This window comes from Musca domestica, unplaced genomic scaffold (genome assembly GCF_030504385.1).
Source record: "Musca domestica strain aabys unplaced genomic scaffold, Musca_domestica.polishedcontigs.V.1.1 32, whole genome shotgun sequence".
Lineage (NCBI taxonomy): Eukaryota > Metazoa > Arthropoda > Insecta > Diptera > Muscidae > Musca > Musca domestica.
The window spans coordinates 7116773-7132059 of NW_026712311.1; the positions used below are offsets into that span (position 1 = coordinate 7116773).

The 15287-nt window shown below is 37.8% G+C and overlaps 1 protein-coding gene across 2 annotated transcripts in view; it reads left to right on the forward strand.

Moving 5' to 3' along the window:
* The window catches only part of LOC131800392 (protein numb-like), an 83514-nt gene extending 68441 nt beyond the window's left edge, over window positions 1-15073 (forward strand). Inside the window, exons 2-4 of one of the 2 annotated variants that reach the window (XM_059125157.1) lie at window positions 8804-9816; window positions 9982-10230; window positions 13402-15073. In XM_059125157.1, coding sequence (XP_058981140.1) covers window positions 9733-9816; window positions 9982-10230; window positions 13402-14790 — 1722 coding nt within the window. In that variant the 5' untranslated portion in view covers window positions 8804-9732 and the 3' untranslated portion in view covers window positions 14791-15073. The remainder of the gene's footprint in view (window positions 1-8803; window positions 9817-9981; window positions 10231-13401) is intronic. The other variant, XM_059125158.1, reaches the window with a different exon arrangement.
* Window positions 15074-15287: the final 214 nt, after the last annotated feature.

A 15287-nucleotide genomic window follows, 5' to 3' on the forward strand; every position in this document is an offset into this window, starting at 1 on the left:
TACTGTAGGGTGCATATTACGAATGTGAGGTATTTAAACACCAAATCGGATGAAACATATATATGGGAACTATAGACATATCTCAACCGATTTTCTCCAATTTCGATGTACTTGCTTCTAGACTGAATTCGGTTCTATATGCCAAAATTCAGGTAATTTGGACTGATATTGGCCATTTGGTGCACAATTAACCCGAAATCGGCTGAATATATGTATGGGAGCTATATCCAAATCTAAATCGATTTCGATACAATTTGCCAGAGGTATTTCTGAGCTACATCTGATATCTGTTATCAAATATCATTGTCGTGGGGTGAATATTACGAATGCGAGGGACTTAAACACCAAATCGGAAACTATATCTGAACCGATTTTCAAAATTTGAAGTACTTGACCCTAGGCAAAATTCGGTCGTAGGTGACAAAATCCACTCCATTGGGGTTGATATTAAATTATTTGGTGCCCAATGGACCGTAAAAAGATGTATATATGGAAGCTATATCCCAATCTGAACCGATCTCGATAAAATTTGACTGATGAATTTCTGAGCTGTATCTGATATCTAACACAAAATTGCATTGGACTTTAACACCAAATTGGATATAACGGAGCTATACCTAAATTAAGAATTATTTTCACCAATATAAGGTTCGACCTTGGGTCAAAAAATATTTTTGGATAATTTAATCTTAAAAATACATGAACAGACGGATGGAAATGCATACATCGACCCAGGATGTGATTCTACGCAAATTATCAAAAGGAACAGGAACTATGGGTCTCTATCTCCCTCCTTCTCCATGTAAATGCACAAAGACTTAGTGCCCTGTACCATAGTATGGCTTAGGGTATAATCACAGGACCACTGGGACCAAGTTTCTTCTATAGAAAAGAATTCAAAGGACCAAGTTTTCTCTGAAGAAAAATATCAAAGGACACCTGGGGACCAAGTTTTTTCTATAGAAACAAATTTACAGGACCTGTGCGGAACAAGTTTTTTTCTACAGAAAACAATTCACAGGCCCCCTGGGGACTAAGTTTTTTCTAAAGAAAAAAATTTACAGGACCTGTGCGGAACAAGTTCTTTTTTCTACAGAAAAAAAATTCACAGGGCCCCTGGGGACCAAGTTTTTTCTATAGAAACAAATCACAGGACCCTTTGGGGACTAAGTTTTTTTGTAGAAAAAAATTCACGGGACCGTTGGGGACCAAATTTTTTCTGTAGAAAAAAAAAAATCACAGGACCATTGGGATCCAAGTTTTTTCTATAGGAAAAAAATTCACAGGGCTCCCGGGGACCAAGTTTTTTCCATAAAAAAAATCACAGGGTTGCTGGGGGCCAAGTTTTTTGTACAGAAAAAATTCACAGGGCACCTGGGGACAAAGTTTTTTATAGAAAAATAATTCATAGGACCTCGGGGACTGAGTTTTTTCTATCTTAAGATTGATGTTTTTCCTATTGAAAACATTCCCAGGTCTTTTGGCCTGATTTTGCACTCCCTATCAAAGAGACACTAATTTTCTCACTTCGTGTTAACTGAATTGAATTTATGCACCATTAGCTGTCGATAGGTATTTGGAAAAAACCGGTTGATTATTTTTTTCTTCTTTTTGTGTTGGAATATATTTTATTTGGTTACATACTTATCACTGGCATTTACATAAATTCTCAACGATTTCTATGGATGTGAGTTGGGTAATTTTGAAAGAGTAGTTGTGTGAGAGAGTAACAGTAACAAAAAAAAACACATGTCAGAGATGGGAACTTCGGTGAAAAAATGGTGACAAATTATAAAAAAAAATATTTTTTTAATTTTCACCTTGGGCGCCGAATATGTATTTTATGAATTTAAATATAATTCTATGGGAGTAAATTAAAAAAATTGAAAGAATTTAAAAAATAAATAAAATAGTTTTCACGTTGGGCGCCAAATGTGTATTTATATATTCAACTAGGCTTCAATGGTAGTTAATTTAAAATTATTTTTCCTTAGACAATTGAAGGGAGCAAAAAAAAAAAAAAATTAAATAAAATATATATTTCCATGTTGGGCGCCAAATATGTATTTATATATTTACCTAGACTTCAATGGTAGTTAATTAAAAAAGTTTTTCCTTAGACAATAAAGGTAGCAAAAAAAAAAAAATTAAAAATATATTTATATTTAGACTTCTATAGTAGCAAATTTAGAAGGAGTTTTTGTTTAGAGTAAACCTTCCCAAAATGTCTTCTATAAATAGAATGAATTTTTAGAAATATTTTACAGATGGAAGACCCTTTAAATTGATTGAAGACTTTTGTAGAGTTTTCAAAGTCTTTTTTATTGAAAAAAGCTAACACCCTCAATTTTTTTCCGTTTTTGTGTGAATTTCGGGGAAAAGAAAAGGTTGGGCGCCATCTTCACGGTTTTTTAGTTTTTTAATATTTTAAGAGCTTTTTTGTGGGAGAGAAAACTTTGGGCGCCAACACGAGAAGGAAATTTAAAGAGGTATTCTATCAAAAAATACATTTCCAGAGACCTGTCGAGGGTTTCATATACAAAACCCTTTCGTGGTGACGCCCAACGTTTTCCTTGCCACTACTTCCCTACAGAAATTGAAAAAATCGTTCTGTACCTTTAGATTCTGATTTCCCATCCCTGCTCCATACCTGAATTTCTGTTTGCTGTTGATTTGATAAACAAATAGAAAAAAAAATCAACACACGGCCCAAAGCCCAAACAGCCAGCCAGCCAGCCAACCCAGCACGAAGAAAGAAAGGAAATGTCAAACCCAAAGACAACGAGACAAGATTATTGTGAATGACACTTTTAAGACAACATCACATGGTTTATGCAGTATTCAACACAAACAGAAAAGGAAAAAAAAAACAGAAAAGTAAACCTAAAAACGTAACTATTGTTTGCTCAACGTATGTTTGTTGTTTTTCAATGTTGAAGATAAAAAAAGAAAGGAAAAATCAATTTTTTTTATTAAAAAAAAAAGATAAAATGTTTGCTTTTTATTTTTGCAAAAAATATCCACAATGGTTAGGTCACATAGTAAATAGTTATTACGGTGCTGGGTCCGAGGCGAGAGTATTTTTTTTAATTTTTTTGAATACAGTAGCCCTGCAGCTTCTTTAGCCGCTCGCTTGGATTCTCAACTCAAATCTTATCTTCTATTTTTTTTGTAGAATAACGACAAATAATATGGTAAACATCAACTAACCTTGGCAGTCCAAGTTTATTCGCGGATCATGAAACGTCTTCGTGAATAAAATTTATTTGTAATAAAATAAAAAAAAAATGGAAAACTAATTTATTATTATTTTTTTTTGTAAATAATTCTCCCTGGGTGCTGTTGTTAAAATGTAAAGGTAAACAAGATAAAATAATGAGTTACAAAATTATAAAATTATTGTTTTGAAAAATTAACCGGACTGCAAGTGAAGTGTGTTTATGTAACAAAGTGGGAAGCGGAAAATTTTTTGAAAATTGAAATAGAGAAATGGTTGATTTTCAGGGTGTAAGTAGATTACTTCAACAATTTTTGAAAATTGAACTCTAGAACTTTTATAGAAAGATTTCCAAGAGGTTAACGGGCTTTTATGAAGTTTTGGAGATTTTACACAGTTGAAAAATATTTCCAAGGAACTCGAAAGGTGTTCTTCCATGGAAGACAAATTTGTGTTGTTCTGTTCCCGAAAAAAGTTAAAAAATTAAAAAAAAAACACTTGATAGTACAGGGTGAAATAAAATCAAACGCCATAATTTTTACTTTTTTTTAATTATCGAATGAAAGCAAAAAATGTCGGAAATGGCATCAAATTTTAGAATATGTTTAGATTTGTTTGAATTGGTCACCTTGGTACGAATTATGGCCTTCAAACGGCCAATGAAACCGTCACACGCTGCCCGAATGTTGCTCGGCGGCATTTTGGCCCATTCCTGGCGAAGCGCTTGCTTGAGATGATCGACACATTGGTATTGTTTAATGCCAACGTTGCTTTCCAAAATACTCCAGACACAATAGTCCAACGGATTGATAGCCGGAGATTTTGGTGGCCTTTGTACGCTGGAAATGAAGCGAGGAACCTCATTTTGTAACCATTCTTGGGTGGCAATCGCTGAGTCCTGATGGAATGTCCAAGGTCTGCGACAAGGCTTTAATATACCCTCCAGAATATTTTCGCGATAATATTCGGAATTTATTCTGATGCCACGTTCGATTTCTACGAGCGGCGAGCGACTATTGACTGTTATGGCGGTCCACACCATCACCTTGGCCGGCGCTTGAGTTCTGGAGGCCAACCGAAGGTGCACATTTTCAGCTGACCTCTTTGGCACGTAAACACGATCATTTTGTTTGTTTACAAACAGCTGGACAATAATTTTTTTTCTCATCGGAGAAAACCAAATTCGGCATTTCACCACTTTCGGCCAAGCGAAGCAACTCTTCAGCTCTTTTGAGTCTATTTTCTTTCTGTTGCGGTGTAAGTTCTTGTATTTTTTGGAATTTCAATGGCTTTACCCCGAGCTCATTTTCCATTATTTGCCGAATGGAATATTGTGATATGTTCAGCTCACGAGCCATTTTTCGGCCTCTGCGACGGGGGTTTCGATCAAGTCACTTCTTTACTTTTCCAAGCATTTCTGCTGATGTTGCTGTTTTCTTTCGTCGGGCTACGCTACCAGTATCACGGTAACGAGAGATGGTACGAGACACAAAAGATTTATTCACATTTAAATGCTGGAGTGCTCTAAAGATAGCCACTTGTGGTTTTCCAGCCATATATCAAGAAATTCATCACGAATAACATTTTTTCTGGAAAATTCTCACCAAAGTGCTTTTGTAGGCTTGTAAACAATATAATGAGCTGTCACTGGTATAATTTTAACAGCTGTAGGACGAGTGGCTTACAAATGACAGCAGTCTGAAATTGGTTGCAGTTTTTTCATCTCACCCTGTGTTTTCATGTATTTCTCTTTAGTTCAGATTCGAACTATTTTTTTCTTGTTTCTAATTTATTTTTTTCATATATTTGCACATATTTCTCAAAAATATGTATGTATCCGCCCTTAGGTGACAATCTATTTAAGGAATTCAATGAGGAAAAAAACCCCTAACCACAATTCCAAGAAATCACAGCTTGTGGTTGATAGAAAAAAAAAACAAAAATCCCTTCCTCACTCTCCCCCACAATATGACACTTTAAAACCCAAACAAAACCTCAACGCAATGTGTCATTATTTTTTTTTTGTTATTGTTGTTGATATTATTAATTCGCACTCATTATTTCCCATTACTCGAATCATCAAATATTTACTTACATATCTATCTATCTCTCTATCGAAATGAAACGATACGAAATCATGATATGTCTATTACCGACGACATGAATAAGGAAATTATTACGACATTTCGTATTGAAACTTGTCTATTCTATGGCCACTTTGTCATAAGAAAGCTCTCCACGAGTAAAAAAAAAAAATACTTCAAAATTATGATTGATCGTAAGTTGGCTACACAAAACAATCGGACACACAATCGGCCGGCTTGTTGTATGCAAAACATTTTATTGATTGTTCAGTTACAAATAATGTCACAGCCGAACCGCCACACAATTGACTTAAATAAATTTGTTTTTCCCCTTCAAAGAAGTTTGTAAGTGAGTCTTATATGCATACTCATTCTCTCTTACCTAGGTGCTTACATGGGGAGAAATATAAAAATACCAAGTATTTCTTAGAATTTCCACCGGGTAAAAAGAATTTAAACAGTGCGGGACATAATTGAAAGGAAAATGCAATTTTAAAGAAAGAGTCTAGAGAGAGAATGTAGAGCATAGATGGGCATTCGTTATCCTAGCGTTTCTTTCTCTTATTCTCCGTCATGATTGGTACAACAATAAACCAGAACTCTGAACTGCTCGCTTTAATTCGAGTAGAGAGTGAAACTCACTCGAATCCGAGCGAAAAAGAAAGAAATCGGATATATACTTTGTTTCTGTGTAACTCGATAAAATGAGAGTAGGAGAGTAGATTATGCTATTGTTGAGTTCTTTTTTAGTTCTGTTTTATTTTCAAGTACCGAATTTCTTTGGAGAACATTATCGCTAATCTAAGAAATCAAAGCATAACGAACATGCCCATAAAAAAGAAAAAAATTCCACTCGATTTCACTCTTAGAGTAAAATCACTCTATTTCGAGTATTTTATTACCGCAACTTTTTCTGAACCAGGAGCAACTCGCAAACCCTCTAAGCTTCGTGTAAAACTCTTACTCTTCCAGAACTTTGGAAAATAATTTTAAAATTCTCTAAAGAATTTTTCTTTCATAAATTCATTATTATTTTCCATCTACGCCTCATAGACGAGCTGTAGAACAGTAAGCCTCTATATACGAGATGAAGGCCAGAAAACGAGTTTCTCTCTCTTTTTTCTAACCAGGAATAACTCGCAAGCGCTCCAAGCTTCGTGAACAACTTTTACTCTTCCAGAACTATGGAATAATTTTCTAAGGATTTTTTCTTTCATAAATTCATTATTATTTTCCATCTGCGCCTCATAGACGAGCTGTAGAATAGTTAGCCTCTCTATAGACGAGCTGAAGGCCAGCCTCTCCATAGACAATGAGTCTCTTTCTCTTGACGATCTCAATACCAGGGGACCTTTCTATAGACGAGATGAAGGCCGGTCTGTCTATGGACTATCTAAAGGACAATGAGTCTCTCTCTCTCTTTCTCTTTCGACGATCTAAAGATCAGGGAGCCTCTCTCCATAGACTAACTAAAGGATAGTGAGTCTCTCTCTATATACGATCTAATGACCCCACATTGAAGAGCCTTACTCTCTTTACACATAAACTGGAGGCTAGGTAGTTCCTCCCCCCCCATAAGTAATCAGGGAGTTTCTATATAGACGAGCTGGAGTGCAAGAAGTCTCTCTCTCTTTCTTTAGACAATCTTACCGAATACCACGGAGTTTATCTGTCCTAGTAATAGACGAGATGAAGGCCAGTGGGTCTCTCTCCATAGACTAGCTAAGGAACTGTGTGTCTATCCCTATAGACGCGCTAAAGCCCAGGCACTATCTTTCTCTCTATTTAAGAGCTGGATGATAGGGAGTCTCTGTATGGAGTAGTTAAAGCTCAGATAATCTTCTTCTTTATAGCGAAGCTAGGAAGTCTTTCCCTCTGTAGAACAACTGGACTCCTCCTTAAAGGACAGGGAATATCTCTCTATCAAATAGGAGTCTCTCTCCACCCAAGTCTGGAAGTCTCTCTCCACCGGTTGGGAGTCTCTTTTCGAGGACTGGAAATTGTAGGAGTGATTATAACCTTAGGTGACCTGTCTAACCATGATCAGAGGTCATGAACTGGACTACTCTCTAGCTTAGAAGTGAAAATTCGTGGCTATGTCTGAAATATAGCCCCGACTTGACCTCAACTCAGAGAATATGCCCTTGACTGGCCCTTATCTGAGCCGATGGTCCTGACCGTCCGTTTTCTCCGATATATTTGGGCTGATTGTTGTTTAACGTAGGTATGATAGCCCCTACTGACCATTATTTTAGTTATATTGATCCAGGTTCGACATTTTCTCAAAGGGTAATGGTACAGATTGACCAGTTTTTCGCACATACTGGAGTGAATTTGCCATAATCTCGGAGAAAAATGTACTAAGTTTTAATTTTCCTAACCTATCACTGCTTCAAAGATTTCGATCTTGACCTATTATTTTTATAGAGATATACGACCACACTGATCATAAACTCAGAAATTATGGTCCCATATGGAGAATTCTCTGGCAAATGTCCTGAAAAGCCATTATAACCGAATCTGTGATCCTGACATGCCTTTATCTCTCTCTCTATAAATTCGGTTGGTTGGAAAGCCATAGAAATAAATGATTTGAGAAATTTTAGAGTATTTAGGGCAGAGTGGATTATCAAGGAGCTATTTCCTCTCTCTCTATCTCTTTCTCTCCGTATACTCTCATAAATTTCATGAACATTTTTAAAGTTTTCCTTCGGAATCTAAACCGGAATATTTGTATATTTTGAAAATATTTTCTCCAGACATTTCTAACCGAACTCTGAAGAAAGTCTGAGTAGCGAATGTTTCTTACTCAATTTAACTACCATCTGAAATACCGAAAATGGATTTTTAATCGGATTTTTTTTTCAAACTTTTCTCACACTATGTAACACTTTTGACCCCCACTGTATTGATCAGTGTAAACTTGTAGTGGATATCTATGAGTGAGACATGATTTTGTTTTATTGTTATGTTATCTTTCACAACAAACACACCCACCAAAAAAACAAAAAGAGTGTGGTTTGGTTTAAAACCGATCAAATGACTCATTGCCTCAGACGATCGAACAACAACAATTCCTACAGTCATAGAAATATAGGATTTAAAGTAAATTTAAATACTGATTTTTTTCTATGGCAATTAAAGATTTCAAGTTTCTGGTTTCAATACAACAATGCGAGCTTTTTTTCAGACAGAGTCTCGAATGATGTGCATCCATCCATTTATCCAGCTAATGGGGATTGTGTGTAGATAATGAATCATTTGTTAGATGGACATTGGAGAATTGCCCAGTTTCTCCGAGAATGAGGTTAGGTAGACTGTCGTTGAGTAATGCAGGTATGAGGTATTTGAAAACACCACACATGGCCATATGTTTTTTTTTTTTGGATTTAGATACCTTCGATCGTTCATTCGTTACGGTAACTGGATAAATTTTTGTGTTGAAGATTTTTCATTTTTTGATTTTCAATATTTTGATTTTTGAAAATATTTTCCTTTACAGCAAACCACATCCCATTATTTTTCTGAGAAGAACAGACAAAAAGCAATAGCAAGCCAAAGAACCCGCTGCCAGCAGCATTTCGAAAAAATCCGGCTACAAAGGTGATGACTACGTCATCTCTGTCGTCAGAAGACCACTGACCGAACAACAGCCAACACCAACCCAGTTGTCTATGAAATAGTTGTTTGCCAGTTTTTTGTTTTGATTTTTTTGTATTGTTTTCTTCCTACTCTGTCGACGACGAACTGCCAGCCTGCCAGCCAGCCTAATGGAATTACAATCAAATCAAGCTATAAAATCAATCAAACACTTGTAGAAAATTGACAATTTGCAAACAACGACGGCAACGGCAACCGAGCAAACCAATGCAAATTTATCAATAAATCAATTAAAACGGAACTTCTCTGGACAATTATTGGCTATTTTTTCTAAACAATAACAACAACTAATTGTGATATTTAATAACAATAATAATAGTAGTAACAACAATCAAAAAAAATCCCACAACAAATACGCAATTTGTATTCGTTTCCCAAACGTTCGCTGCTTGCCGGACGGTGGGACATATGTTTCCATGGATGATTGCAAGTTGTAAGATAGAATTTAAATTGTAACGGCCGATTAGGGGAATTCTCTCACGTAACTCTCCCCCGAAGTGAAACCAAACAAGCGAACAAACACACACGCATACATCCAAAAGATAAAGGACAGTCGTCACCAACACAAGGCCGGTTGTTTCACACACACAAACACACATCCCTCCATTTATCCGTCCATTCAAGAGAATCCAAGATAAGCAAAACAAACCCTTAAATCCCGACAGGAGAGAAAAAAAACTCAGAGAACCCAAAATATCAATTCCACAACGAAGAAATACGTCACAGACATAACTCTGCCGTGTCCGCTGCAGCAATTCCAAATCGTCCGCTATGGGTAACACATCGTCACACACGCACGAACCTCTAGAAAGAGGCAATTTTCAGCGCGGCAAATATGGTGATGTCACAAATGGGGTAGGTTTTTTTCAATTGTTTTGTTTTGAAGAATATTTCATTGTTTTGGTGTGCCGCATAAAACACTTGTTTCTCTCTATCTCTTTGTCTTTGTGTGATAATATTGCTCTCTCTTAACTACGTTCTCTTATTAATGTTTTATTATGTTTATCTTTCTCTTCTTAGAAATCCGCCTCATTCCGTTTTAGCAAAAAATCACCCAAGAAAATGGATCGTTTGCGACGATCCTTTCGCGATTCGTTTAGACGCCGAAAGGATCGTGTCCCCGAATCATCGAAGCCGCACCAATGGCAGGCCGACGAAGAAGCCGTACGTACGGCAACCTGTTCGTTTGGTGTTAAATATTTAGGCTGTGTCGAAGTGTTTGAATCGCGCGGTATGCAAGTTTGCGAGGAAGCCCTCAAAGTTTTAAGGGTGAGTATTGAAAATTATAATATTAATTAAAAAATAAAAGAATAAATTCCCCCATGACCCAATGAGCGTATTACCGACGTTATAAAAAATTTCAAAACAAACAATTAAATTCCACTATTTTAAATAAAAGGATATTTTTGGAAGGACATATAATTGTGAAAAAAATATTTTTTGGCTATTGTCGAATTTATTAAAATAGTAGGAAAATCGGAAATACAATCCTGAGTATTTTGAAAAATATTTTTAGTTTTGGAAACTTTTCCACGGCTTTAGTCGAATTATATGGTGGATTTTATAAAAAAATATTTTCGAGATTTTTTAATGTTACTTTTCTTCCTTAAGCAGAGGTATAATCGTGGATTTCTCAGAGCTATAACGGTGGATATTTTAAGATTTAGCAGAAATCGCGAATTTAGTAAGAATATTTCCGTAAGGCTTAGCTCTGGATTTTTTTTAATATTTTCTTAGGGGTTTGTAATATTTTCTTATGGAGACTTTCATAAGGTGCAGTAGAGCTATTAAAAGTGAAGTTTTAGGATTTTTGATCTGATCCTTCAGATCAAAACTAACGATTTTTCAGAACATTTCTTCAGGCTTAGAAAAGCTGCAACTAAAGATTTTTGAAATATTTTATTGAGGATCAGCAGAGTTATATTCCAGGACTTTTACGATTATTTTCTTTAAAAGTTTTCGGTTAAGAATCGGCAGAGCTGTAGTTCAGGATTATCCCTGAATTTTTGAATTATTTTCTTAGGGGTTTGTAATATTTTCTTAGGGAGAATTTCATAAGGTACAGTAGAGCTATTAAAAGTAAAGTTTTAGGATTTTTGATCTGATCCTTCAGATCAAAACTAACAAATTTTCAGAACATTTCTTCGGGCCTAGAAGAGCTGCAACTAAAGATTTTTGAAATATTTTATTGAGGATCAGCAGAGTTATATTCCAGGACTTTTACGATTATTTTCTTTAGAAGTATTCTGTAAAGAATCAGCAGAGCTGCGGTCCAGGATTTTCTTATGGATCAACATGTCTGTTTTTATACCCTCAGCCATATGGCTAGTAATACCCACAGTTTTTTTAAGATCCTAGGTCTCTTTGGACCAAAACCGTTTCAGGACATTTGGAGTCGATCTAGGGGTGTCCGTCCGTCTGGCTTGCTGGTGCGCACGATACCTCTCGAAGGGAGTTCGGAGATGGGTAAAATCGATCCACTTCTCTGGTACCTCCCCCACAAAAGGTCGACATTTTCAAGAAATATTTTCTGCAGATAAAGAGAAAAAATAATCTGATTTTGCTTCAATTTTGCGAATCCTATTATTTCGATCAGTGCCACGTCAGGTGTAAAAATGGACCATATCGTTTCAGTCCTTCTGGTATCTCCCCCACAAACTGTTAAAATATTGAATCATATAACTTTTATAAAATATAATATAAGTGGCCGATTGTCTTCAAATTACACACATCACAATACTTTTATAAACACAAGATCTACTGTGAGGATGGAATATTTCGGTGCACTCCTTCTGGTACCTCCCCTTTGAACATTCATGAATCTCATAAAACACGAAATTAACATCCGATTCCATTCAGACTTAGCAGATCACAATATTTTCAAAAAGACAACATATGTTATGAATATTGTAGGAATCGGATCATTCGTTCTGGTACCTCCCACACAATGGGTCAAAGTTTTGAAGAACCAAAACGATAATAAAATCCGAAATAAGCAACCGGGTCTCTTCAAATTATACACATCAAAATATTTTTATTAACCCAAGGTCCGATGTGAAGATGGAATGTATCGGTCCACTCGTTCTGGTATCTCCCCCACAAAGGGTCAAAATTTGGAATAACCATGGAGCTCATAAAACTCGAAATTAACATCTGATTCTATTCATACTTGACATATCTCAATATTTTCATAACCACAACCTCTTTTATAAAGATGGTAGAGATCAAACCATTCCTATTGGTACCTCCCCCACAAGGGGTGAAAATGTTGAATAACTAAAACGATCATAAAATCCGTAATAAACATTCGGTTCTCTTCAAATTAAACAGATCCCATTATTTCTACAAATCTGCTGTGAGTATGGAACATTTCGGTGCACTCCTTCTGGTACCTCCCCCACAAAGGATCAACATTTTGAATGTTCAAGAAGCTCATAATACACAAAATAAACATCCGATTCCATTCAGACTTCGTACATCTCAATATAGATATAGAATATAGAGATCAGACCATTTCTTCTGGTACCTCCCTACAAAGGTTTCAAGGTTTTTGAAAAACAATACGCTCAAGGAAAGCGAAATAAACATCTAAGTCTCTTCAAATGTCACACATACAAACATTTTTGATAACAAAAGATCTGTTGTGAGGGTGATATATATCTGCCAACCCCTTTTAGTACCTCACTAGAGCGAGGTAAAAATAATCAATATTGGCCCTCGTTTTGGTATAACCCTCATTTGAAGGTATCTCCTGATTTCAACTATTTGCGGGGTAATGGCCACATTTTCCAATTGATTTTACCCTTATTTGGGATTATGGTTTCTAAGGGGGGTAGAAAACCTCTCGCAGAACATTTTCAAAGTAAATCAATATTTCGGAGCAGCGGTCATATAAAGGTTCCTATTGGTCTTACCTATTTCGAGGGTCTTGGCCAAATTTATCAATAGGCTTTTTCACCAACCCCCCAGACCATGACCCGAAAATTGCCTCCCAGTGTTATTAGCCCGCCATCAGCTCATTCATTATTTTCCGAATATTTTTTGGTTTTTAATTGCCTTCTGTTCACAACTTGGTGCTTGGCGCTTTCTTTTCTCCACAAACCACCAACAATGCCCAGAGTTGCTTAAACCAAAGAGGTTGTTGTTGCCTTTTTTATGCTTCGCCGTTTCGTCTTCAAGTTGTGCTAATCATAACGAAGTGAATTTCTGCAATTAAGAATCACAAAAACAAAAGATTCTTAATTAGTAGCAGTGTAGTTAGCCGGCCATAGACGTTTTAATTAAACATTTATGAAACGCTCGACCTTGGTGTCAATGAAGTGGTTAGGGTATGGACAGCCGGTGGGAAGTGGGGGTCACTGAGTAATCGATAGCAAATTTGGTTACAAATATAGAATATAATTTATTAATGCCTTTCTTCTCTCTTTTTCTTCTTTGCAGAACTCTCGTCGTCGCCCGGTACGCGGTCTACTGCATGTCAGCGGAGATGGCTTGCGCGTTGTTGATGACGAAACCAAGGGCCTGATTGTCGATCAAACCATCGAGAAAGTCAGTTTCTGTGCTCCGGATCGTAATCATGAACGTGGTTTCAGTTACATTTGTCGCGATGGTACCACACGCCGTTGGATGTGCCATGGCTTCTTGGCGGTCAAAGATTCCGGCGAACGTTTATCGCATGCTGTGGGCTGTGCCTTTGCCGTGTGTTTGGAGCGGAAACAACGTCGCGATAAGGAGTGCGGTGTCACAATGACCTTTGACACGAAGAACAATACCTTTACCCGGACCGGGTCATTCCGCCAACAAACGATGACCGAACGCATGGTCAACAACGAACGTGGCATTGATACCCCATCGGCTGCAGTGCCGCCCCAACCCAAACCCTATAATCCGTTTGCCATCGAAAGGCCTCATGCCACGCTCACCATGCTGGAGCGTCAGAACTCATTCCGTGTGCTTAGCACAATTGGTACCCAGTCACCGTTCAAACGCCAGATGTCATTGCGTATCAACGATCTTCCGTCCAACGCTGAGCGTCAAAAGGCCTTTATGGCTGCTGCATCGGGCCTGACCTTGGGTCTGAGTGCCAATACACCCAATCGCAGTGTCTCACCCATACCGGAGGTGTCACCGGCCCGGCCAGGTGGCCTGGAGCTGGAGAATGGTGGTGTGGCCACGGCCGAAACTGTTAGTCAACTGTGTCAGGAACTTAGCCAGGGATTGTCGTTACTCTCACAAAACGATGCGGTGCTGGCGACACCCACCGGTGCTGGTGGTGTGGCCGATGATCTCAATTTCAACAACAACTTGAGCATTAATCAGAATATCATTGCTGCCGAGAAGCAGTATCAGAAAGGAATCTCCTCACCCACGAGTACCAGTAGTTATGGTATCGTCACACCCACAGCCAAGATAACACCACGCATTGCGGCCGGTTCGCCGGCGATTTTGAATACACCGCCACAGACGCCCAGCAATACGCCTACGCTACCGACAAGCGGTGAAAAACTGGCGACGACAACACTGGCGGAAGCAGCACTGCCCCAGGCTGACCAGTGGTTGGGTCAGGTGGTGAAGAGTACCTCACCGGCGGTACATAAACGAGGTCCCATGTTGAGTGCTGGGGGGCGTACCCAGTCACTGAGTTCGGTGCCGGGTGTCAATGATCCCTTCGATGCCGAATGGGTGGCGGGGGTCACCAAGCCGCTGTCGCCCGATATGCCCTCGAGTATCAGTACGGTAACACCACCCACGCCACCACTACACAGTACCAATCCGTTTATATCGCCACCGAAAACAGCACCCACACAATCATTCCAAGTGCAACTTTAAGTAGGGTCGTTACCAGTTCCCGATTCCAGATTCCATCTCCCACTCCGATTCCTTCTCTTTGCGGGGAAAGAAATGAGAGAAAGAGCTTAAGAAACAAAATGCAATGCATTTGGAAGGAATGTAAGGAACAGCAGAGAGCAGGTGGTGGTCGTGCTGCCCTCCCCCTATCCGGAAAAACCACAAGTGTACAGTGTTGGACACAGAAACACTTAAAAAAAAAACCCCAACAACAATCTAGAAACACCCTAATGTTAGAGAGTACTTTTTAAGCGTTAAACAAAAACAAATCAATGAAATGATGCAAAACAAACAAAAAAAAAAAAAAAAAAAAACAATTTAGGAATGAACGGAAAGATGACACTATGGAAGATGATGTTGAAGAAGAAGATGAAGAATGTAAATGTGTATGTGTGTGATTGGATGAATGCAAAAAGGAAAAAGAAAAAATGACGAAGTAGAAGAATGTATGCCCAGCCAGCCAGAGAGCTTGCTCGTAT